This window comes from Talpa europaea, assembly GCF_964194135.1.
Source record: "Talpa europaea genome assembly, chromosome: 12".
NCBI lineage: Eukaryota > Metazoa > Chordata > Mammalia > Eulipotyphla > Talpidae > Talpa > Talpa europaea.
This window is the reverse complement of record NC_140079.1, coordinates 9,222,799-9,247,773: the sequence shown is the minus strand read 5'-3', so window position 1 is coordinate 9,247,773 and position 24,975 is coordinate 9,222,799. Positions and strand designations below refer to the sequence as shown.

The following is a 24,975-nucleotide window of genomic DNA, read 5'->3' as shown; positions in this document are numbered from 1 at the left end:
CCTGTTTTCTCACTCATGTTTTAGAATGAAGTTGGGATAACATTAAGTCAGTAAAAGCAACAGATGGTGCATCATGTGGCAAAAAGTACAGGGAAAGATCAGGAAACATTCTGAAAGAACCAACCAAAGTGGAACAGAGGGGCCCAAGCTCCTCGATCTCTTTTCATAGCTTAAGCCGATGATTTATCTTAACTAACTGTTTCTAAATGGGCCTTATTACAGGCATAATGCCTGATACTGAGTTTGCGAAAATCAGCTATGCTGTGCTGTGAACAGTTTAACAACTGGCATTTTGGCAGGGGAGAATGACTTGTAGTATTTGCCAATTTCCATGGTGTAAATATTTCTGCTGTGCCTGTTTTGAGCCACAAATCCGATGTCAAATTTGTATCAGGAAGAGCTATGCGCCTGGTGTCAACCTCACCAGCTGGCAGTAGGAGCTGACTTGGGCCCACTGTTGTCAGGCTACCAAGTCAGGACCCGAAGTCCTCTCCTCTTGGTCAAAGAGTAGGGTGGGAGGCCCCCCACATCTGTCTAAGCCCTCTCAGGTTCCCAGTTGGCCTCTTCATCTGTGGTACCCAAGTAGAGGAATCATCGCAGAAAGCAGATCCCCAAAATAGGAGGTTTTCACCTCCTAAACTCTGACAGTGAAAAATACAAAACCTGGGTATCTAATGCCAAACGGAAGCGCGTGTATGTGAGAAGGGCTGAGGCTGGCAACACTCACTGGCGCAACGGGAAAGAAGAGATGGGCGGGTTGTGGAGTCTGGAAGGGGCACAAAGCCTTCAACTAGAAAATACCGGAGCTGGAGAGGATCACACAATCACACATCTCTTACCTGCCGAGTAGGCAACAAGGGACGACGCACGCGAGGTCACACCTAGCTGGACCCCCTAGTCCAGGTGTCATTATACTCTATGGCACCACACCATAAGGAAATCGCCCGACCACTGGTTCCTCAGAACAAGTTCCCACCATTAAGCGACACAACTGTAACAGAGCTGACATCTGAAAACCCTGAGAGCATGAGCGCTGGGGTCAGATTTATTGGTCATGTGACTATGAGCTCTTTACTGCTGTGCAAGGACGCATCCCCAAACTAAACGTACTAATGACAGGCATATATGACAGTTCCTGAGGGCCACAAATCTGTGGCTCCCTCCTCAGATACTGGCAGAGCCTCTACTGGGTCCACAGGGTTGAGGCTGGCGCCCACCTGGTGGGTGGCTCTTCCACGTGCCCAAGACACAGCAACATCTGAGGCTTGAAGGGGACCGAGCCTGTGCAAGCTCAGAGCTGCTCCAGGGATGTCCCAGCCCTGAATATGATGCCAGATGAGGGGCACCATGAGCCGGGGACCCCAAGGTTCCCGAGGGGACAGGAGAGAAACTGAGTCCTGTGGCTGAAGTCTTCATTTGTCCTTGGTGGCTCTGATTGTACCAGGCCTCGAATCCCAACCACCAGCTGGAGCCCCACAAGTGGCCCTTGCCCCAAACAAAGTCCCTGGGGAGGGCGAGGCTCAGTTGCTGCCACTACTGTCTTCACTGTCTGAATATGCACCCAGCTGGCTTAGGGAGGAGGTGCCAGGTGTCTGGGGAACAGGGTCTGCCACCTTATCATTCTTCGTGGAGCCTAGGAGGAAGGCAAGAGTTAGCCCACCACACCTCAACCCTGCAGCCTGCCTGCCACTGATGGCCCTATAATAGCCGAACACAGGGGAACGGGGCTGCACACCCCTACTTGCTCAGGGCTCAGGACAGCCCTGTCTTTCTGGAGGGAACCTGGTGGGATCTATCACAGGCTTAAACACACAGCCCATCTGACCCAGCAACACCCCTATGGAAGCTGACCTATGGGAACCCAACCCATTTCTACCAAATGTAAGCCATTTCAAGTCGAAAGGAAACCAAACCAAACACCACAGTGGTTAAGAGGGGAAGCTCCCAGCTCCACCCACCGCACCCCTGTATGACTATGGGTAAGTGGCTTTGCACTCTGGGCCTGGGACTCATCTGACAAAAAGGGTGATAACTGTTCTGGTCACAATGGCTCACGAGTGCAACAGGCGCACTGCAGGCCAGGGTTACAGCAGATCCTCACAAGGCACCTCTCAGGAGTCAACACAAGAAGCTTAACTGGTGGGTTCTTACAGGGCGGAAAGGTAGGCCCAGGGTGAAGTCCCTGACCACAGCCACAGAGCAAATATGTAGAGGAGTGAGGGGTCTGCACCTGGGTTGGTAGGTGTTGTCAGTCCCTCAACGTTCCCCCCATCCCCCTCAATCTGCTACTCAGCAACAAAATAGCAGAGGTCAGGCCTCCCTGGTGGTGCAGGGGTTAAGTCTCAATGCTATCAAGCTATGAACAGCCACTGTGGTGGCATGAGTTCGAGCCCTAGCCTGGGAGCTGACCCACAGGGTGCAGCAGACCTCTCCGGTCTCGTCCACTGCTCCCCTCAGCAGTGTACTTCGGTCAACCTGCCTATTCTGCTCCCCACTCTGTCTCTGGTGAATCCTCTCACACACAACCCCCACCTCTGGCCTTAACCCCAGTGCTTGTATGCATAAATAAATAAATAAATAAATAAATAAATAAATAAATAAATAAAAACAAACAAAGCTGAGGCACTGCTGCCACCCAGCATCCACCTGCGGTACTGCACCCAGCTTCAGGGAACCCTGGGAACTCACCTGGGGTGGGTGCTGCCTGGCTCTGCTGGGTGTTGCCATGCAGAGCTGTTTTCTTCACCACGACCAGGCCCAACAGTTGGGGCCTGCTGCCAAGGGTGCCGACACTCCGCTCCCAACTCTCCACCTTCCTCTTGGCCTTTGGGGTCTGCAGGGTGATGAGGTAACAGGAGAGTGGTCGCAGATCCCACCACCCCTCTGGCTTCATGTTCCTAGTCCCTGTTAAACTGGGACCTTGACCACCCATTCTCCCGCTGCGGTGCTGACCTAATCTCCCCCCTGCTCAAAACTCTGCGCCTCCCACCCCACCTCCATCGCCCTAAGCTTGGTACTCGAGTCCTCTACACATTTTCCATCATACACATCCGACATATAAAGTGCAGCTTCTTACCTCCACACCTTTACCCACCACATGGAACCTCCTATTTTCCTCTTGCTCACTTAGTAAATGCCTACCACCCTTCAACACCTGGTTCAGACCTCTCCTGCAGCAGGGGGGCTTCTTCCCACAGGTCAAGCTCAGGTGAGAACTGCAGCATGTTCCCCCTACATCCTAGGAACTGCCTCCCCAACTGTGAGTCCCAGTCTTGTTCTTGTCAAAAACAGTTCTTGGTACAAGGCAGTATCGCTCAGCTTGTGTGAGAGGCTGAGGGAATATGGAGGATGTGCTCTGGGAACTAGTTGAGAGGAGGCAGAATGGGATGCAGCCCCTCCTCTCGCCTTTTTTTTTTTTTTTAAAGATTTTATTATTATTTATTTATTTATTTATTTATACAAGGACTGGGTACAGTCAGAAGCACGGGAGGGTGAGAGAATTCACCAGAGCCAGAGCAGGGAGCAGAGCAGGCAGAAGGACCGAAGTACACTGCTGAGGGGAGCAGCGGGCGGCAGGAGAGGTCTGCGCAAGGAATCCCTTTCATCTGCTTGATGTTCACAGAGAAACTGGAAACTACTGAACTAAGAAACTCCTCAGCGCTGCCCGAGCTGAGGGCTGGCGGTGCAGGGGGAGAAGACAGGCAGCGTGCTGCCCTCAGGAGCTGACCACTGTGGGAGGAGCGGGGGGACAAGCAAGTTCCAAAGCGCTCACTTAACATCAGTGACAGGTACTCGGAAGCTGTGACCTTAAGTGAGATGTACAATGACATCGCTGTGTTCAGTGTCGGCCCAGTCTGTTTATTCCTCATTGACTTTATAATAAAATGATGTTGAACAAAACGTGATTCAAGGTCCTGCTTGTGATAATGACAACGTCCATTTTGATAAGTAGTCAACAGAAGGAAGTCAGGGTGGGGGCAGGGACAGTGACTTCTGATAAGGCCATCAGGCCAGGTCTCATTAATGAGGTGACTTTGGTCCAGAACTAGGAAGAGGCATTAACAGACACTCAAGGAGGTGCTGGGGGGCAGAACAGTGAGCAAAGGCCTGGAGGTGGGAATGAGGTTGGCACATCCGAGAGGCTAAGGCAGTGGAGCAGTGAATGTGGGGGATGAGGAGGACACAGTGGTCATGGTGCCGCACAAGGGGTTCAGTGAGTGGTGAGCAAGACAGAGGGTTGGGGGGTGGGTTGAGGGGATGACGGAGAGATCAAGAAAGCAAGTCAAGGTTTTCTCATCCTGCGCCACTGAACTGACACACAAGGTAACTCATGTCCTTGTGTCAAATAGGATCGCAGCCTCCCAGGGCAGGCCGAGCACTAAGAGCCTTGTGTATTTGCTTCCAAACCTGCTTATGCTAGCTGTACTCATTACCACCGAATTAAATCAGGGAAAGGGAGGTGTGAAAAGATATACTTCTGTAAGAGTTACGAGGAAGGTTTGAAATGTCTTGATAAAGGCATAGTTTGTAAAGCAAAACAAAAATGCTACCATCAAGTTATACATACACAGGACAACTATAAAAAGCTGGGGGGAGAATCATAAAAAGTCAGATTGCTTTCAAAATGGCTTCCACTTAAAAGAAAAAATAAAAAGAGGAACTTTTAAACAATGAATTCTGGGTGTGGTTTATGCAAGAGACTATTAGGGCACATGCAGGCACACCTCACAGACACTGTGGGTTTGGTTCCAAACCACCACAATAAAGCAAGTACCTCAATAAAGCAAGTCACACAAATTCTTTGGTTTCCCAGAGCATGTGAAAGTTGTGTTTACACTACACTGGAGTTTACAAAGTGTGCGATGGTATTATATCTGAAAATAACTGCTAAAAAACTTGACACAGAGATGCAAAGTGAGCACGTGCTGTTGGAAAAATGATGTCAACAGACTTGGCTGGACGCAGGTTTGCCACAAACCTTCAATTTGTAAAAACTGCAGTAACTATAAAGTGTTAATAAAGTGAAATACAATAAAACAAAGTATGACCTTATCCTCCAAAAGCAAAAGTTTGACTCAATATCCAGAAACGAACAGGTGGCAGTTTACAACCTGCAAGCCCGCGCTCACTTCTAATGGTTAGAATTCTCCCCTGGAACAGCACGGCCTCTATGAAAGACTGCATTTCCCAGGCTCCTTTGTAGAGGGATGTGGTCACATGATTCAGTTCTGACCAATGGGATATGAGCAGAAGCATGTGCTCAGCCACCGGCAGAGTATCCCTAATAGGCCCTTCCCCTGAACCTTCCCAGTGGGTGGAATGCAGATGCAGAAGCAGCAGTTGGATGCTATGCAATGAGGGCCTCATCCTTGTGATGGCAGAACAATGAGAAGGAAGGTGCCTGGGTTCCTTTCCTGTTTTGGGGGTTGTGGGCGCAACCATTATTTCAGAGAAAAGGAACATCTGAGACCACTGTGAGTGTGGGTCTTGTACAGTGGCTGGACTTGCATTTAACTAACACAGATTAACTAACATGTTTTGAAGTAAAACGTTTCTGGGGTGTCTGTGTTATATCCATTTTCCCACTTTTACTTCCTTCTTTAACAGACCAGAGTGGCCTTGACCACCTTGGATAAGACACTATGATGGAAAATGCTAGTCACCGCCCCCCATCCCCAAACACACACACGCTCCTCTCCTTCCTGCCAGTGGGCCAGTTAGCATATGTAGCTCCCAGTGTCCCTTGCAGCTAAGTGTAGTCATGTGACTGAGCCTAGTCAATGGGATGAGGAAGGGACATAGGCATCTGGGCCTCAGGGCACTGGCAGGTGCTCCTACACACACCCTCTGACTTGCCCAGGTGGAACCCAGCACAGTCTAAGTTAGTTGTGATCATGGAGCAGGAATCAATGCTCTAGGAGCAGACAGCGTAAGCAGCTAGATCTCTGAATGACTACATGGAGCAGAACTTCAGGGAGTCCCAGGCTGTCACCCCAGGACTGTCATGTGACTGAGAAATGAGAGTCTGTGTTCTTACATTTCTTTGTTTCAGCAGCTGAAGCAGGGTTGTCAAACTACAGACCAGTTAGGCCCACCTAACTGGAGTCTAAATCCTCTTATTGAGGATGGGCTGACTTAGTGGCTTGCTGCTTTTGAGAACAAAGTTTTATTGGCACAAGGCCATGTCCACTCACTTACATAGGATCTGTAGCTGCTTTTGTGCTGTGATGACAGTCAAGCTGTATACACAGTCTTGCAGACTGTCTGGCTCTTTAAGGAAGAATGAAGCCTGGCCTGAGCTTACTCTGCCCCTGCTTAACTTGAGAACACACGAAATGTGAGCGGCCCCACTCACCTCATCCAGGATAGCAGTGGGGTTGGGCCGCAGGACTGAGTGGGGTGGGGCAGGAGCAGGAGCATCCTCCTCTGAATCAGAGTCTTCCAGCAGCCTCCGTTTCCTAGTTTCTTCCACCAAGGCCCTGAAATGGGTGAAATGTGGGGTTGGGGATCAGTGCCCAGGATCCCCTCTAAGGCTAGGGGTCTTGGTTCAGAAGCCTTTTCCTGACCTCAATGGGTGGAGGATGGGAGGCATGAAAATTCTTTTTTTTTGGAAAATTGTTCTTTATCTCCTGAGGGCAGTGAGTAGTTAAGTACCTGGATGCAGGACCAGCCTGTCTGGATTTGAGCCCTAGTTGGGTGACTTTGGTGGGGCCCTGCTTGGACCTCCCTGAACTTCAGTCCCCAAAACCATGATGATGATCATGCCAATCTCAAATAGCACAGGCACCCAGAATGCATTCAGCAAACAGAGATTCCCCTTGTTGCACTCAGTATCAATGGTCTGTCAACTGAGTAGGGGTGAATTGATCACCTATGTTTGATCATGTTGTAGGTCCCAGGGATGCAAAAGAAAAGGTTCCTAAAACAGGGAAAGGTTCCTATAAAGCAGGAGAGGGGTGAATCAGCAAGTGTATTTCAGTAGATTCACTTGTTCTGCTCTCCACTCTGTCTCTGGTGAATCCTCTCGCCCGCCGCTCCTCTGGCCTACACTCCAGTTCTGCCATGCAAAATAAATAAAAAATTTTTTTTCCAGCTTCTTTTTTTTTTTTTTTTTTAAAGATTTAGTTCTTTATGCATACAAGAGCTGGGACACAGGCCAGAGATGAGGGTGTGTGTGTGAGAGGATTCACCAGAGGCAGAGCAGGGAACAGAACAGGCAGACTGACTGAAACACACTGCTGAGGGGAGCAGCAGGTGAGACAGGAGAGGTCTGCTGCACCATGTGGGTTTCTCCCTGGTCAGCTAGGGATCAAACTCGTGCTGCAGATGCTGCAGATTGCTTCATAGTGCAGTGCTTAACCCCCTGCGCCACCAGGGAGGCCCAAAATAAATCAAAATTTAAAAATAAATAAAATAAATAAAAATTTTTAAAAAAGACAGAGAGAATGTTCCAGAAAGTGACAGGCAGCCTTAGAAAAGCATGAACATAGCAGGCCTGAGGCTGCATCTTTGGAGACGCTGGTTTGCAAGGTGCCCCTTGGCTGGAATCTGACTTTTGGGAGGGTCCCCAGGACCCCCTGATAAGAATTCTCTGGCCCTAAAAGGACTGTGCACATGGTCATGGCTGTCCTCCTGCAGTTTGGGATCTCGGTGTAAGCCAGGCAGGGGCACCCGTGACCATCCTGGTGAGCATCCTGGGAGCTGGATCTTCAAGAGCTCTTGGGGACCACACTTCATACATGCCAGCACCTCTCATTTGTGGGGAATTAAACTTGTCCTGTGAGATATTTCCCCCTGACCTCCCCAAATGCATCCCATGTGCCTTTTCCCTCTGCTCTCTTTGCGCTCCATCTTCCTGCTCCAGGAGCCACAGCTGTGACGATGACTACCCACCAAAACCTCTGGGTCCTCCTTGCCAACTGTTGAACCTGGGGGTAGTCGTGGGAACTCCAACACAGGTGCCATGACAGAGAAAGTGAGACGGGGGGAGGGAAGTGAGATGGGAGAGGGCAGGTGACCCTAAGAAGGCGACACCGGCACGGCAGCTCAGCCCCGCTGCCCCAGAGGACCCAACTCACGCTGTCTCCCTCTCGTCCTCCTCCTGCTCCTGCTTCTGCCGCTCCTCCTCTGACAGGCGATGCTGCCGCAGCATGGCCTCAAAGTCCACATGGGCCTGCCGCTGGTTCAGGTCCTTGAGCTCCTGAAGGTTCTCCAGAACCTCCATCTCTAGCTTGGAGTCCTTGGTTCGATTCTCCAGCACCTGGAAGGCAGGATGACATGGGGCTGAGTGTGCTGGGCTTTCACTCTGTGACATTCCCCACCTGACATCCCCTCCTGTCCAGTCCCACCGCTGATCCATTTCGCAGATCAGAACACTGAAGTCTGGGGAAGGGAAATGACTGCCTGAGGCCACACGACTGGTCAGTTTTAGAGCCAGGTGGCCAGGTGGATCCTGACTCCTCTGAGTAAAAACAGCCAAGTGGATTTAAAATAGACAAACAACTATTCTGTGCCAGGCCTCAGGCTAAGACATTAAAACATACAATCTCATTTGGCCTATGCAACAACCCCGATTTTACAGAAAAGGAAACCAAGGTGCAAAGAGGGGATCCTGACCACCCCAGGTCTCAGAGACATGGAGCCAGGCAGAGTTTGGCATGAATCCTGACATGGCTGCTTCCTGACTGTGGAATCTTGTTTCAATCTTCTGGAAAGTGGAAGTCACAGTGATTTGAAAATACGTTCAAAAATTCTTTGATGCTGCTCCCTTTAGGAAGTGGAATCTAAATCCCCTCTTCTTGAGGACGGACAGGCTTAGTGACTTGCTGCTGAAGAGAATGAGGAATGACACTGTCACTGCTAAGAGCAGGTCATTAATAGGCACAGTGGCTTCTGCCTTACTCTCTCTGGGCTCACTCGACTCGGGGAGTGATCTGTTGGCTGCCATGTTGTGAGGAAGCTCTTGCATTGCTGCGGAGGGGCCAGGTGGAGAGGAGCTGAGGCCTCCCATCAATAGCCATATGAGGGAGCCACCTGGTATTGGTTCTTCTGGTCCCAGTTGATCCTTCAGAGGAGACAAGACCCAGCCCACAGCTTGACTGCAGTCTTGTGAGAGACCCCAAGTCAAGGCAATCCATCTAAGTTGTCCAGGTGGGATTCCTGACTCTCAGAAATGATGATAATAAATGGTTGAAGCTGCAAAGCTTTGGGTAACTGTTATGCAGCAACAGCTCACTAACACCAGAGTCATGGCCCCTTGTTGGCGGGTGCAGCAGTAACTAGAGGAGCACATGGACAGCACAGAGCAAACCCCCTTGGAGACCTATTTCTCTCCCTGCTGGCCTGGGTGGTGGCTGAAACAGTTGGACCAGATCCGGCATGCTTTGCTTAGAAAACACAATTGGCAGAGGTGAGAGGATCCAGAAACAGATGACCATGGGAGTGGGTGGAGACGGGGGTGGTGGTGGGGGGAACACAGACATCCTATCGTTTCTGAGAAAAATAACAAAATTGCCCAATTGAAGGTGAAAATGAATTTAAGGAATACAATGTTAGTATTAACATTTATGGATTACTAAGGGCTGAGTCCTAAAACATTTAATCCTTACCACAATTATATGAGGAGGGTACAGTTATCCGACCCAGTTATAGATGAACATGCTCCACAGAGAGGCCCAGTGCCTTGCTCAAGGTCACGTAGCCAGGAAATGTTCAAGTGAACTTTTCCATCTATATTCCTAGTCTTAACACCTACTGGCCTAATTTAGTCTAATCCCTACTGGTCATGGAAAGCTTCTTAGAAAACTGGGGAAGATGACTGCAGGAAGCACCTTGTGACCGGAAGTCCAACTTCCTGCTTCCCAGTATTCTCTTGCAGCCTAACAGTTTGTCACCAGCTCAGTGGCAGTATGGATTCACTGTCTTGGAGTTTATGTGGGTCAAGCGTCTGGTACAGCATGGCTGGATAGCACTCACCAGGCTGAAATCAAGGGGCTATGGTCTCATGTAGAACCAGGATCTTCTTCTGAGCTCATTTAGGTTCCTGGTGCCTGTGGGACTGAGATCTCCCTTTTCTTGCTGGCTGTTGACTGGGGGCCATTTTCTGCTCCCGGGGGCTGCCCACTGCTCCCTGGCATGTGGGCCACTGTGCTGTGCAGCTCCTTCACATCTCTGATGCCCTGTCTCCAACTTTAGACCCAGATAAAGGGGTTCAAGTGACAGGGCAGGCCCATCAGGGTAATCTCCCTTTCGTGAGACCAACTGTGCCGAGACCTACTCTAACAGCCTGATCGCAGGTCCCACATCCTTATACACACAGCTCCTAGGGCTACGCAGGGTGGGGGGCCTGGAGGCAGGGGTCCTGGGAATACCTTAGAGTTCTGCTGATCACCCGTTGATTCACCCCTGCCCACAGACCTGAGGTGGAAAGGGGCACCAACACTGCCAGCACCCTCACACACACATGCATGTGCCCGACACACACACACGGGGGCGCCTGGCTCACCTTCATGGGGTTGTTCAACTCCTCATCCTCCCGCTCCTTCTGCACCCTCTTCTCCTCCTCCTCCAAAAGCTTCTCAGCCTGGAAGTTTCGTGTGGCTCCGTGCTCCATGGTGTAGTCTGTGTTTTCAGGGTCTGTCTGGAAGGAAGGATGGACAGATGTCAACTCCTATGTCCCTGGTTATTGACGGCTTCTGCAATCTGTGACACACTCTCTCTCAATGTTTCACTCCCTCGAATACCTTTTCTTTTTCTTATCTTACTGCTTTAGCTAGTGTGGTTCTTTCTAGTCTTCCTGCTCCCCTTTTGCAAAAACACTCAACTCTGTGGTATGGACTACAGAGGCTTCTCTACTTACCTCCTTGTAACCCCTCACCTTCTACCCTCCACCATGTTTGCAAGTAAGTCTCCAGACTTTTGCATATGTTGGCTTTTTGCCTTGTATGTATGCAGGCCTTGTATTTACTTCATGTTACTTCCTTAATTATAAGTTATATATCGAATATGCATAGAGCATGCGTTTAGATGTATTGATAAAATGGAATAATGAAATAGAAAATGGTATCATGGGTTAGTCCCCAGAATAGAAAAATGACATCTGCAGAAAAACTAGATCTGCATCACATCTGGAAGCTTCCAATGTGGACTTCTCATTGTGACAGATGCACTGAGAAAAAGTATGATGTTCACAGAAAGGGTTGTGGTTGGGGGCAGGAAGGACCTCCTATGCCATGTCCGCAATTTTTCTGTAAATCTAAACGTATTACTAAATAAGTTTTTGTTAAAAAGGAAAGGAGGAAGAGTGAACTGGTGTGTATGTGTATGCAGAACATGCTTTTTGAAAATCACATAAGAAACTATTACAAGTTTTTGTTTCCTATGCTTCAGGGCTGATGGACAGAGAGGGTGCAGTGTTAATCCTGCACTGCTGGTTTGAATTCTGTTTTCACAACATTCACATAAACCTATTGAGGAAACCCTAGTTATTTAATCACCTGAAATTCTTCACTAGGAAGGCCATTTTATAAAATTTTGCCATAGTTCCCCTAGTCTTTAAAATAAGCATTTTCTGCAAATAGCCCGAATGTTCATCAGTTAATGAGCAGATAAATACAACGTGGCATATTGATACTGTGGAATATCACTTGGCCATGACAAGGGGGGCAGCTCTGACACTCGCAACCACGGAGGGACCCTGAACACACGATGCTCAGGGAGAGAAGCAGACACACAAGGCCATGGAGTGTGAGTCCACTGAGGAGAAACGTCCAGGACAGGCACAGCCACAGAAACAGGGAGGGGATTAGTGGATGTCAGGGCTTAGAGGAAGCAAATGGGGGGTTGAGGAGAATATTCTGGAATTAGAGGTGGTAGTATAGTATCCTGCAAATGTACTAACGCCATTAAACTTTACCCTCTGAAGGGTGAATTTTATTGTATGTGAAATATATCTAAATAAAGCTACTGTTAAAAAAGTAGCCAAAGTATATAATTTTAAAATGTACTTTCTATTTGTATTGTTCAAACTGTATTTTTTAACCAAAGGAAAAAAGTTTATGGCAAAAAAATACTCAAAACACTACAGAAGCATGTGAAGAGAAAATTTTAAATTCTCCTCATCCTTTCCCTAAATCCTTAGTATCATCCCTTGAGGTGACAATTAAAGGCACAAACATGACTTTTATTGATTATGTAATATTCCATGGTATAGTATATCATTTGTTCAGCAAATCTTCTATACATCTAGGTTGCTTCCACTTTCTTCCTTTATAGATACAGTCATGAGCTGCTTAGCATCGAGATGCGTTCTGAGGATGCATGTAATGATGCAAACCCAGATGAAGAGCCTACTATACACCTAAGCCATGTAGGGGGGCCTACGGGACCCCACTGACCATGCGCCCTCACTGACCTGAATGTTATGTGACACACTGACTTCTATGCTGCCGTGAACATCTCCCCCTAATCTCTGTCTGTTTCTTGGAAATAAGGTGAAATGGGATTTCCCTGCAGCATGAAGATAAGGGTGGGGAGCTGTGGGGAGCCCCGAGGACCTCCCAGCATGAATGGGGGCTGGGGAGGAAGAACCAGCCTGGCTCCACCTACCTTGAAGGTGATCTCAGCCAGGCAGCGTGTGCACTTAATGTAGAAGCGGAAGATGGGCAGACCCAGGTAGGCCTCGTTCTGCACAGTCTCTTTGCGCGCATTGAACTTCTTGCCCTTGTAGATGTATTCTCCACACGTCTTGCACCTGTGGGGAAGGACAAAAGGACTCAAGTCATCTTGGCGCTCTGGTTCATACTGGTAGGATGCTCTGGCAGTCTGGCACATGGCTACGTGCACACCTCCAGAGATGGGGCGCTCCCTACCCGAGGGCTGCCTGTTCCAGCACGTGCATGGACTTCCCCAACCTGATATGCTCTTCTAACATCTAACTGGAGTGTGGGAAGCATCCGGACTAGGTGAGACAGGTCGGTCACACTCCTAGAAGGCAGCCTGGTGCTCCTGGGGCATCTGGCCTCCAGAAGGGATGAATCTACCAAGAGGAAAGTCAGAGAGATCACATGGAGCAAGGCAGAGCTCTTGTCACCCTTCCCCTGGCTCTCCTGCTCAGTCCCTGTGCTCCCCAGGCCCAGCACACCAGCCTCCTGGCTACCCTGCAAACACCCCCAGTTTGGTCCTACCTCTGAACTTCTGCTGTTGCAGTTCTCATAGCCCATGTCACTCTTCACCCTTCAGACCTTCAGAACCACTGGCATCTGTTGTGTCATTTCCCTGACCACATCCTCCTTCCCTGCCACCAACCCAGTTCATCTATGCGCTGCCCAATTTACTTGTTCCAAGTACACCTGGAAGGACTGCATGATTTTTTTTTAAAGATTTTTTATTTATTTATACAAGAACTGGGGTACAGGCCAGAGGTGCAGGAGGGTGAGAGGATCCACCAGAGACAGAGCGGGGAACAAAATAGGCAGACTGACTGAAATACACGGCTGAGGGGAGCAGCAGGCGAGACAGGAGAGGTCTGCCGTGCTATGCAGGTATCTCCCTGGCCGGCTGGGAATCAAACTCCTGCTGCAGAAGCTGTGGACAGCTTCACAGCACTGCGCTCAACCCGCTACACCACTGGGGAGGCCCAGGACTGCATGATTATTGTGTATTATCTCCACTTATCATACTGTCAACTCCTGGAGTCAGGGACTTTGTCAACCTTGCTCTCCACAATCCTACTACACACTTGGCCCTGGCAAATAGCAGGTGCCCAATTAAAGACTACTGAATGAAAAAATTTAAGGCATACAGGAGAGAGTGAAAATAAACAGGTAACAATATGTAGCTATGTAGTGAATGTCACTGAATAAAGGTATTTTTTACTACCAGGTGTATCTGGTTTCAAATACAGCCATGTGCTGAATAACAGTGTTTGCTTGGGTACAGGCTGTACATGTGACAGTGGTCCCAACAGGCTGTGCCACCAAGGGGCTAGTGTCCTTACACGCTATGATGTCTGCACAACAATGACATCACCTAATAGTGCCTTTCTCAGAACATGTCCCCAGTGTTAAACGTCACATAATTAAGACCCCCAAGCAGCACCACTGGGAACTCTGAGAGGGCAGGAAGATTAATCCTGAACGAGGAGGGAAGCAAGGTCTGTGGTCACTGGTTCACTGGGTCAACATGTGCACCAAAAACAGTGACCTGGGCTGACCAGTGGTGATGAGACATCATTCTCTACCGACACAGACACTGGGTCTGTCTGCCCTGACTGGGCTGGCAGGGGTGGGGGGGGATCATGCTCACCTCATGTTGAAAGGGGCCATCAATCGTACCACGTACTGCCGGTCTTTGGGGAGTTTGAGTTTGGGGATTTTCGATGGGTCAAAGTCGGGAGGGTAATATTTCTGTGGGGAAGAAAGGAATGTTAGGGGAACTGTGTTGAGACATAGGTTGGATTCCTCCGCTCTGGCTATTACTTATCCTCTCAAAGACTGTTTCCTCATCTGAAGAACAGATACCACCCACCCACCCATAAGGATTTGAGAGCATGGCATTTAGCACAGCGCCTTGCACACAGAACCACACAGAAATATGGAAATACAGATATACCTCATTTTGCTGCACTTTGCAGATATTATGCTTTCACAACTGAAGGTTTCTGGCAACCCTGAGCCTAGCAAGTCAATCGGCCCCATTTTTCCAAAAGATGTGCTCCCTTTGTCTCTGTATCATGTTTAATTAAGAGGTGTACCTTTTTAGTCTTAATGCTATTGCATACTTAACAGACTACAATATAGCGTAAACATAACTTTTAATAATCACTGGAAAACCAACAAATTCATGTAATTTCCTTCATTGCAACGGACTGAGGTACACCTGTAGATGCCTCCCAGGTGGCGCCTCAAGATGGAAGAGGTTTCACAGACATGAAGTCCAGCACACTGCACTGAAATGTAAGGAGACTGGGGCTGGATTCCTAATACAGATGTTTAAAGGATGAGGGCGCTGAGCAGAGAATGTCATCAACTCCACCTCTGAACCCCGGGCTCCTGGCAAGACCTTGGAATCCTGGTCTTCATATTCTCCACTTACAGGACCGAGAGGTCAGTTCCTTTCTAGGGGCACACACCCTCCTGGGGTGAGAGGGGCTGGGCCTCAGAATTTCAGAGCTCTCCTTCCCAGAAGCATAATTCTGCCTTCCGAGTGGGTCCCTGCGCCCCGAGTGGGTCCCTCCCCCCTCCTCCCCCAGGACAGGCAGGTTTTCCCTTCCAAGGAGGGGAGGAGACGGTGAAGCCCTTGTTACGGTTCCCCATGAGCAGAGAACCAGAGCTTAAGAAAGTGCAAGTCCTGTAAGTAAGTAACAGTATTGACTGGCGACCCCAGGCAGGGCGGGGATTAACAGACACGTCCCAGAAGTCGCTGCTTTGGGGCGGGGGGAGAGGGGAACTACCAGTATTTTTAGGAAGGCCCGCCCCAAGGGAAATAACCAAATAATTTCTTCGGAAAACCCTTCCGGGAAGGTGAGTAACTAGCCCGAGCCCCGCGCCCAGCAAGCTGAATGTGGGCTGGCGTAAGGAAGGTCCCGCCCCCAACGGAGGGTGATTGGGAGGAGTTTGGGAGGCCCCGCCCCAAACGGAAGGCCGGTCGAGAAGGAAAAGGTGTCCGTAGCTCACGGGAACCCCGCCTCGGCCGGAGCTCCGAGATGTCCCGCCCCGGGCAGAAATCCCTAGCCGCAGAACACTTACGTTTAAAACTTTTCGTTCCGACATCTTTACCTCCTACTCTTCTCGCAAGCCCGAGAGAACTGATTAGGTTCGGGGTTGACCGAATTCCCCGGCCGTCCCTTCCACTTCCGCTACGTGACTTCCGTCGGCCTCTATTATTGGTTGCAGCTGCGTGTCTTGCCTGTTTCATTGGCTCTAATCCCGCCTGTCAAGGTCCGAATGCTACTATCTTCCTTCCGGAGTTGTAACCTCGGTGGTGAGCAACAAAGGTTCCGGGAACCGTCTGGGTTTCTAGGAGTTCCGAGGAGGTGCTGCGCCCCTAGAGGTCGGCAGCGATGCCTTAACATTTTGTAGCAGTACGAGGTGGCTGCTGGTCGCGACTTTCCCTGTTATTCATTCATTTATTCAACAAATAAAGCGCTGTGCCGAGTGCTTAGCCTGTGTGCTAGGCTCTGGGAACCCACCCGCCGTTCCTGTGCTCTTAGCATTCACGTGGGGTTGATGGCAGGTCCCACGGGCTGCACGGGTCGCTACAAAGGAGCGTCTTGGAAGCCCCCACCTGAAGTTTTGTTAGGGGGAAAAGGATGTCCCAAAGCGCGCGAGGACCCACAGCCAGGAACCCGTTTAATATCGGGGTTGCTCTATAACAGTTTGACACAACGACGAGGCTCCAAACCCACCTCCCCCTTACACACCCTCTAGCTCTCAAATGTTCCCCCATTGCCTGGCCACCTCATTTCTTCTTCAACCTGTTTGTTCTGTGACAGATATGTGTTCAGTCACTAGGGACATATCAGGTAGAAACACATAAGATTCCTGCCTTTCTGGGGATCACTGTGTCTGGTGGGACAGATGGACAATAAACACACAAAAAGGGCCCTTCTCAGGCCTGGTAAAATATCTGAAGACAAAATTGGGTGACACTGGAAAGCTTTAAATGGTATACAAGTTTCCTACTTCTGCTATAGCTAATTACCACAGACTAGATGTCTTAACACACTTTTATTATTTTGTAGTTCTTGAGGCTGGTTCCATCTGGAGACCCCAGGGGAAAATTCATTTCCTTTGCTTTTCCTGCCTCTGGAGGTGCCACATTCCTTGGCTCACACCCCAGCATCACTCTGACTTCTGCTAACATTGTCACTTCACCTTCCACCTCTCCCTCTAACCTTCCTGTCTCCCTCTAGTAAGGACTCTTGTGATTATATTGTGGCCACCTGATAACCTAGGATAACCCACCTAGTGTTCACTAGATGAACGCTCCTGAATCTTTAAATGAAGGATCTTCAAGATTCTTAATCACACCCGCAAAGTCCCCTTTGCATGTAATGTACCATCTTCATAGGTTCTGGGGATTAGGCTGTAGGTATCTTTGGGGTGGAGGGGGCACATTATTTTGCCTGTCATAGATGAGGTAGGGAAGGCTTCTCAGAGGAGGTTACCTTTGAACAGAGATCTGAAATCCACTTAGAGTTTCTCTGACCTTCGGGGCCTGCCTGCTTTGCCCCTTTCTCAGAGCAATCTTTCCTAGACAAACTCTTGTTCCATTTGTGTCCACCCACAGTGGGGCTCACATCTGGGCAGCCATCAGAAGGTGGGTGAACCAAACTGCTGGACTGAATGGATTCCACTGTCCCATCCAAGGCAGGACCCCCCAACAGCCCCATTCTGACTCCTCAGCCTGGGTCTCTTCCTCTGGTCCAGCCCCGACCCCATCCATGGGAGTGGGGCCTCACTGTGTGTGTGGCCTGCCCTGCTCTCCCCTTAGAGTCCTCTTGGGTTTTATCTGTTGATGGAAGGGAGGAGTCCTGATACCAATGATAATGATCCTTTGCTTTTTGTGTGTGTGCCTTGATTTGTGGGGGGGTTACTTAAAAAAGCTTCACTTTTGGGGCCTCCCTGGTGGCACAGGGGTTAAGCACTGCACTATGAAGCAATCCGCAGCCTCTGCAGCACGAGTTCGATCTCCAGCCCACCAGGGAGCAACCCACATGGCACAGCAGACCTCTCCTGTCTCACCCACTGCTCCCCTCAGCAGTGTACTTCAGTCAGTCTGCCTGTTCTGTTCCCCACTCTGTTTCTGGTGAATCCTCTCACACAAACACCCCTCCCCCGGCATCTCTGGCCTATACCCCAGCTCTTGTATGCATGAATAAATAAATCTTTAAAAAAAAAAAGCTTCCTTTTTTTATTTAGCTTTCTGACTCTGTGCTTGTGCCTTCAACACTTTCATAATGATTTTCTGCTCCTCTATAAGAAAAGCCCGTTTGATCCTGTCCCTGTCATGGACACATTTAGCATACATGGAGCCACCACAGTCCCAGCTGATGTATTTTTTCATTTTGATGCCTCCTAAGAACTTCAAGTCCCACACAGGAACCCCTCAAAGTCAGCCTGGGCACATATCACGTGCAGATTTTGGTGCTTTCCCTACCTTCCTGGTATAAAGGTAAACAATGCTCACCAGGGGTTGGGGACAGCTTAGTTCTGCTAGAGACTGTGTTGTGGGGTAGCCCAGACCGGTATGTGAAACACTGGACCATTCTGAATACCTCTAGACACCAACCCCAGAAGAGGAAAAGGGAACAATCGTCCTTTTCTAATTAAATGATAAAAAAGTATCTCACATCCAGTTACAAAGCACCACACTGTGGTCAAAGGAGGAAGCACACCCCCATTTCACAGACTGAGAAACTACAGTTCAAAGAGTCACTGTTCCAGGATTGATATGCAACTTGGCAGCAGCAGACCCAGGCCAGCTGGGTACCATCCTTTGAGGGGGTGACGATGACGATGATGACGATGAGGGAGAGGCTGGTGGAGGCCACGGACCCACCTTGTAGGTAGCTGGGAAACCACTACTTGCCCAGGGTCACCGAGGTAGCGGCAGGGAGACTCCAGTCGCTGGATTCCCCATAGTTGGTGAGGTCTTGAGCAGCCACCTGGATGCAGTACCTGGCTTGGGGCCTCACAGCCTTGAGGGTGAAGGATGTGGCTTCAATGGGCCCCACCTGAGAACACAGAGGGCCAGGTCAGTGTGAAGGCAGAGGCTGGGAGGAGCCTAGTGCACAGAACTGCATGCCCTGAACCTCAGTCTTCCTGCTCCAGCTGCTGCGACTGAGCCCCAGCTGCCCTTCCTAAGCAGCGCAGCTGTTCCCTCCACATCTTTGGCCTTCTTGCTCCTAACTTGTCCAGACTTCTGGGCACGGCCCCAATACCAGCTCTCAAGAATCCTTCCTAGGGATGCCTCAGCAGCAGCGGGAGCCCTCACTCATCAGGACCTGGGTCCCCAAGAAGCCCCCTCTACCCCAACTCTTTTAATCACGGTGAAATCCACATGGCATAAAATTAACCATTCTAAGGTGGACAATTCAGCAGCATTTAGTTCATTCACAATGTTTTGCAGATATGACATCTATCTAGCTCCAAAGTATTCCAAACACTGGAGCCTCCTCCCTAAACACTGGCACCCACTAATCCCCTCTTGCCTGTACTGGACATTTTTCATCAGTGGACTCACACCAAGTGTGACTGTGTACATCTGGCTTCTCTCCCTGAGTTTCATATGGTCAAGGTTCAGCCTCATTATAGCATGTGCCAGAGGCTCAAACCTCTTCATAGCCACGTATACATTCTGTTGTACAAATGGAACATGCCATGTGTCCATTCACCCAGTGGGTGGATAGCTGGGTTGCCTCTACCTTCTGGCTGCTGTGAATAGCACAGCTATGAATATTCATGGACAAGGATGTGCTTGAGTCCCTGTTTCCAATCCTTTTGTGTAGATACTTGGAAGCAGAACTGCTGGCCTACCTAACTTATGTAGGAGGCCCCAAACACCTTTGCACCTGCCCTTCCCTCTACCCAGGACTTTCCCTGGTCCCTTCCTTCTCCTCACCTGGCGGTATCGGGTAGCTCCATGACGCTTGTAGCGGATCCGGTACTTGAGTGAGAAGACCTCTGGGAAGGGCCAGGACTGGGGGGGTTCCCATTGTACCCACAGCCGCTGCCCAGGGAGGGGCCTCAGGTACACACCTACCGGAGGGTCTGGCTTGACTGATGGACAAGCAGAAGGTAGAGTCAGGGCACAGCAGATCCAATCATTCATCCACCCACCCCCCCACCCAACCAACCAACCATCCAACCAATCATCCAACCAACCCTCCATCCATCCACCCACCCACCCAACCAACCAACCATCCAACCAATCATCCAACCAATCCTCCATCCATCCAACCAACCAACCAATCATCCATCCAAACAACCAATCATCCATCCAAACAACCAATCATCCATCCAAACAACCAATCATCCATCCATCCATCCATCCATCCAATCAACTAACCAATCATCCATCCAACCAACCAACCAACCAACCAATCATCCATCCAACCAACCATCCAATCATCCATCCATCCAACCAACCAAGCAACCATCAAACCAACCAACCAACCATCCATCCATCAATCCCATCAACCATCCAACCAACCAACCATCCATCCATCCAATCAACCATCCAACCAATCAACCAATCATCCAGTGTAATCAACCAACCAACCAACCATCCAAACCAATCAACCAACCAATCATCCATCCAACCAATCATCCAACCAAACAACCAACCAACCAATCATCCAACCAATCAATCAACCAACCAACAAATCATCCAACCATTTAACTACTGTGAATCATGCTTTATGGACATTTGTTGTACACAAATTTTTGTGTAAGTTTTTATTTCTCTTAAGTCTATTAGAGCTAAAATTGATGGATTATATGGAAATATATGTTGAACTCTTTGTGGCATAGCCAGACTATTTTTACTCTCCACCAGCAATATACAATAGTTTGCAGTTTTTAGTAATATGCTCAGGGGTAGTCTCACTGAAGAGGTGACATCGAAGGGCCTTCCTGGTGGTGCAAGGGGTTATGAAGCTATCCACAGCCACTGCAGCATGAGTTTGATCCCTGGCCAGGGAGCTACCCACATGGCACAGCAGATCTCTCCTGACTCACCTGCTGCTCCCCTCAGCAGTGTATTTCAGTCAGTCTGCCTATTCTGTTCCCCACTCTGTCTCTGGTGAATCCTCTCACCCCCACACCTCTGGCCTGTACCCAAATTCTTGTATGTATACATAAATAAATCTTTAAAAAAAAAAAAGAGGTGACATTTGAGTAGAGGTCTGAAGATCCTGAGGGATGAACCATGTGGAGACCTGGGGGAATTCCAAGTGAAGGGCAAAGCACATGCAAAGATCCTGGGGCAGAAACACTACTGGAATATTGGAGGAACATCAAGGAGGCCCATGTGGCTGGAGTAGAGCAAGTGAGGAGGAGAGAGGGGGGGAAGAAGAAGGAGGGGACAGAGGAGGTTGTACAGGGCCTCAAAGGCCAAGGTGAGGACTTGGGCTTTGACCCCTGTGGAGGGGGAAGCCCTGAAGGGATGTGGGCAGAGGGGTGGGCCCTGACTCAAGTGGCTGTTTTGAGGAGGACTATGGGGGTGAGAACAGGAGCCTGGGACAAGGGTGAGGGTGAGTGTGCTGGTCCAAGTGGGTAATGATAATGGCCAGGCCCTGTCAGACTCAGGAAGGGGAAGAAGTAGGTGGGTTCTTGTTGACTGTAAGGGTGGAGCCAACAGGATCCATGATGGATGGACAGAAAGGAGATAGTAGGAGGGGAGGAACAGAAGCAAGCTATGCACCCTCCACACCCCTGCCACTGCCCCACTCACTGATATGCTCTGGGACAATGGACACAAAGCTGCTGCTGACACCCCAGGGGTGGATGGCTGTGATGTTGAGCACGTAGGGCACCATGGAAAACATCTGGACATCTGGGATGGTGCAGCTGGTGGCCTCTGGTGTGGGCTGGAGGCAGGGCTGGCTCTCCCCGTGGGCAGCCACACCAAGCCTGGACACAGAGTGTAAGTAACTATGAGGGCCCTGGACCCCGAGTGGGGACAGCAGGCAAGAAGCAGCAGAAAGGGGTCCTGCCCATGGTCTGTCACTAGCTGTCAGCTGTGTGACCCTGGGGGAGCCGCCCACCACAATATCATAGAGTCCTGGATGATGTGGGGGCAACCACCACAGGAGGTGTTAGGGTTCCAGATTCTAAAGACTTCCAGAGCATCGACATTCCAGCCTTAGAGTTCCAACATTCCAAGGTCTGGAATCACAGACTTTGGAATCTGAAATAAGATTTGATTTTCTCAATTTCTGAGACCCCAAGATTTCAGAGACCTCCAGATCAGCACCATCCATGGAACTTTCCACAGCATTCAAAATACTCTGCAGTTTTTTGGAACCAGAGGTGGCTGGCTATTCAGCCCCCAGCATGTGGCCAGCATGACCGAGATTTTTAAATGGTTTTAATCTAACTAAATGTAAAGCTTCAGTCTTCAGAAAATCTGGAAACATTGTTTGGAACAACTCAGTGGGTGAATTTCCTTTTCCAAGCATAAATTTCATGAAACTGAGTCAGAGCTCAAGCATTTCTGATGAAAATTTAGCATTTGAATTGAAATGTATTATATTCATGAAAAACACATGGAATCTTAAAGACAGTATGAAAAGAGGGGCCTCCCAGGTGGCGCAGGGGTCAAAGACAGAGCTATCAAGCTATCACTAGCCCTGCAGCATGAGTGCAGTCCTTGGATGGCCAGGGAGCAACCCACATAGCGCAGCAGACCTCTCCTGGCTTGCCCACCGCTCCCCTCAGCAGTGTGTTTCAGTGGATCTGCCTGTTCTGCTCCCCACTCTCTCTGGTGAATCCTCCACCCTCCCGTACCTCTGACTTACACCCCAGTTCTTATATGCATAAATAAACAAATCTTTTAAAAAAAAAAGACAGTATAAAAAAAAGGCATAATACCTCATTAATTTTTATTTATTTATTTTTTTTAATAGAGGCATGTTTTATTTATTTATTTGTTTGTTTGTTCGTTTTGTTTATACAAGCACTGGGTATGGTATAGTCAGAAGCGCGGGAAGGTGAGAGGATTCACCAGAGCCAGAGCAGGGAGCAGAGCAGGCAGAAGGACCGAAGTACACTGCTGAGGGGAGCAGCGGGCGGCAGGAGAGGTCTGCGCGCCATGTGGGACCCTCCTCTGGTGGCCGGGGAGCAGCCGGGGATCGAACCGGCGCCGCAGAGGCCGTGGGCAGCTTCGCAACCCAGCGCTCAACCGCTGCACCACCGGGGAGGCCCACCTCATTAATTTTTAAAATGTTGACTGCATGTTGAAATACTTTAAGTATTCAATTATATAAATATTATTAATGATAAACTTAAAATACATAAATATATCAACATGGTTTCATGTTAATGAGAAATATTGGAATATTTAAATGTTTTAGTAAAATACTAAAATGAATTTCACCTATTTAAAAATGTTTGAACATGGGTTCTAGGCAATTCTGAATGATACCAGTGGCTGGCAGCCCCTCTGTTGGACAACCCTCTCCAGAGTTCTGAATTTGGGGCTTGGCTGAATCTCCAGGGGTCCTGATCTAGGGCTGTCAAGCTCAGTTATAGAATCCCCAGGAAGCCCTTCCAGGTTGTCTGACCTGTACGTGGCAATGAAGGACGTGGGTCTGGTGGAATTGGGAGGTGCGGGTGGCAGGGTCCAGGAGCAGTCTACGGCGATCGGGTACCTAGAGGCCCTGCACCGCACCCTGGGCTGGGTGGGAGCTGCTAGGGCCCCCGAGGGAGAGGGAGGACCATGAATGTGAACTTCTGACTTTTCCTGGGATTGCAAAGCCCTACAGAGTGCTCAGTTACCCCCACCACCTCCCCGCCAGTCAGTGCCAGGCACACAGTACGTGCTCAACAGAAGTCTGTGAAATGAACAAATACATGAGTGGAAGGCACCGAATCATCTGTCCCTCCCTATAAGTCAAGGACTTAATAGTTAACTCTTTAAGAGCCCATTTTAGTAGACCATTTTCCAGATGGGGAAACTGAGGTTTAAGAAGTCACAGAGGAGACCTGGTAGTGGGAAATCCTGGTGGAAGGACACTTTGCTGTATTTGCTCTTTCTGCCAGTTTTGTTTTGAAGCACAAGAAATTAACGTGCACAAATCGAATCTCTCAACCTCTCCAGGTGGCAGCTGCCTCTCCCTGTGTCACTTTGAGGTGGGACTTATCCTCTCTGTGTCTCAGTTTCCCCATCTGCACAATGGGATGGTGACCACCTCCCACCAGCGGGCAGTGTGAGAGTGCGCTCCCACCCCACCCGAAATGTTCTATGGCAGACAAAGTCTAGTCCCCTGGTAGTGTCCCTCTGCCCACGCCCCTCAAGCCCCAGCGGTCCCACGTACCTTCTCGCCCACCGCAGGGCAAGGAGCTGGCCCAGAGGGTGAGGGCCAGAAGCAGTCCTGGGGCCATGGCTCTGGCGAGCTCTGCTTTCAGGAGCCAAGGCAGCAAAGCCGCCTCGGCCAGGCAGGGACTCAAGTTCCGCCCAGCTCTCTGCTAAGGCCCCCCACTTCCCCTTCCCTGGATCTGGTTCAGTTGGTCTGTGGGGCCACAGAGAGTCTAGCAATGACTGAGTGTCTCCAGCCCGCCAGGCCCTCCCCTGGGTACGTGGTATGGAAGGTCCCAAGGGGGGCGGAGAGAGGCAGCCAAAAAAGGGAGAAGCTGAGGCCTTTCCCAGCATGGCCTGTCATCCAGTCCTTCCTTCCGGGCTACAGCGAGGGGGAAACCCCGGAGGGGTGACATAAGGAAGACAGTGGGACAGGGAGGGGAGAAAGAGACAGATAAAAGGTAAGGGAAATGGAAACAGATACAGAGATAGGAAAACAGAGACAGAGATACAGAGACAAGAGAGAAACAGAGATGGGAGACCATGAGAAATAGGCAGAAACAAAAGACACACACACAGAGAAACAGAGACAGAGACAGAGAGAGAGAGATAAAGACCAGGGTGCAGAGGGGCCCAGGCACCTACATGGCAAGAGCCCTTTGCTCTAAGACCATAGAGGCAGCCCCACTGTTGCTGGCTGTGCTTTGCACCCAGACCAGAGACCCCGAAGCAAACACAAGACCTGGATTGCCAGCCCCTCAGTGGACAGGCACACTCCCCACCCCCCATGTGATTTCTGCTCTGGAAGCTCAAGGAAACCTGGGGACAGGCCACATTCATGGGGGAGGGGGTTAGCAGCACCTACTGACTCCCCATCCTTCCCCTCCCAAGGAAAGAGCCAGGAATCCCTCGGGGGGTTTCAGAGGCTGGGAGGCAGAGCTGGGACTCTCCCAT

At 49.9% G+C, this 24,975-nt stretch overlaps 2 protein-coding genes and 1 pseudogene across 4 annotated transcripts; all 3 read right to left on the bottom strand.

Annotated features, from left to right (window-relative positions):
• Positions 1-1,520: 1,520 nt before the first annotated feature.
• YJU2 (YJU2 splicing factor homolog) lies at positions 1,521-15,770 on the bottom strand (the record flags this gene model as incomplete). Its single annotated transcript, XM_084248814.1, has 8 exons — positions 1,521-1,633; positions 2,689-2,833; positions 6,356-6,479; positions 8,079-8,260; positions 10,505-10,639; positions 12,607-12,751; positions 14,305-14,405; positions 15,747-15,770. 8 exons carry the CDS (start codon positions 15,768-15,770, stop codon positions 1,521-1,523), a joined length of 969 nt encoding a protein of 322 aa, XP_084104940.1.
• A 2,143-nt stretch (positions 15,771-17,913) lies between these two features.
• LOC311182588 (large ribosomal subunit protein eL34-like) lies at positions 17,914-18,268 on the bottom strand (annotated as a pseudogene). Its single transcript has one exon. The product of its transcript is annotated as a large ribosomal subunit protein eL34-like (transcript).
• Positions 18,269-18,456: 188 nt separating this feature from the next.
• Positions 18,457-24,107, bottom strand: EBI3 (Epstein-Barr virus induced 3; the record flags this gene model as incomplete). 2 transcript variants are annotated; one of them, XM_084251247.1, is made up of 5 exons in its annotated part: positions 18,457-18,736; positions 19,624-19,781; positions 21,457-21,635; positions 23,288-23,414; positions 24,041-24,107. In XM_084251247.1, the coding sequence occupies 5 exons, from the start codon at positions 24,105-24,107 to the stop codon at positions 18,584-18,586; spliced, it is 684 nt and encodes a 227-aa protein (XP_084107373.1). In that variant the 3' UTR covers positions 18,457-18,583. The 2 variants fall into 2 exon arrangements, with proteins under 2 accessions (XP_084107373.1, XP_084107374.1); XM_084251248.1 differs by having other exon boundaries at positions 23,288-23,411.
• Positions 24,108-24,975: the final 868 nt, after the last annotated feature.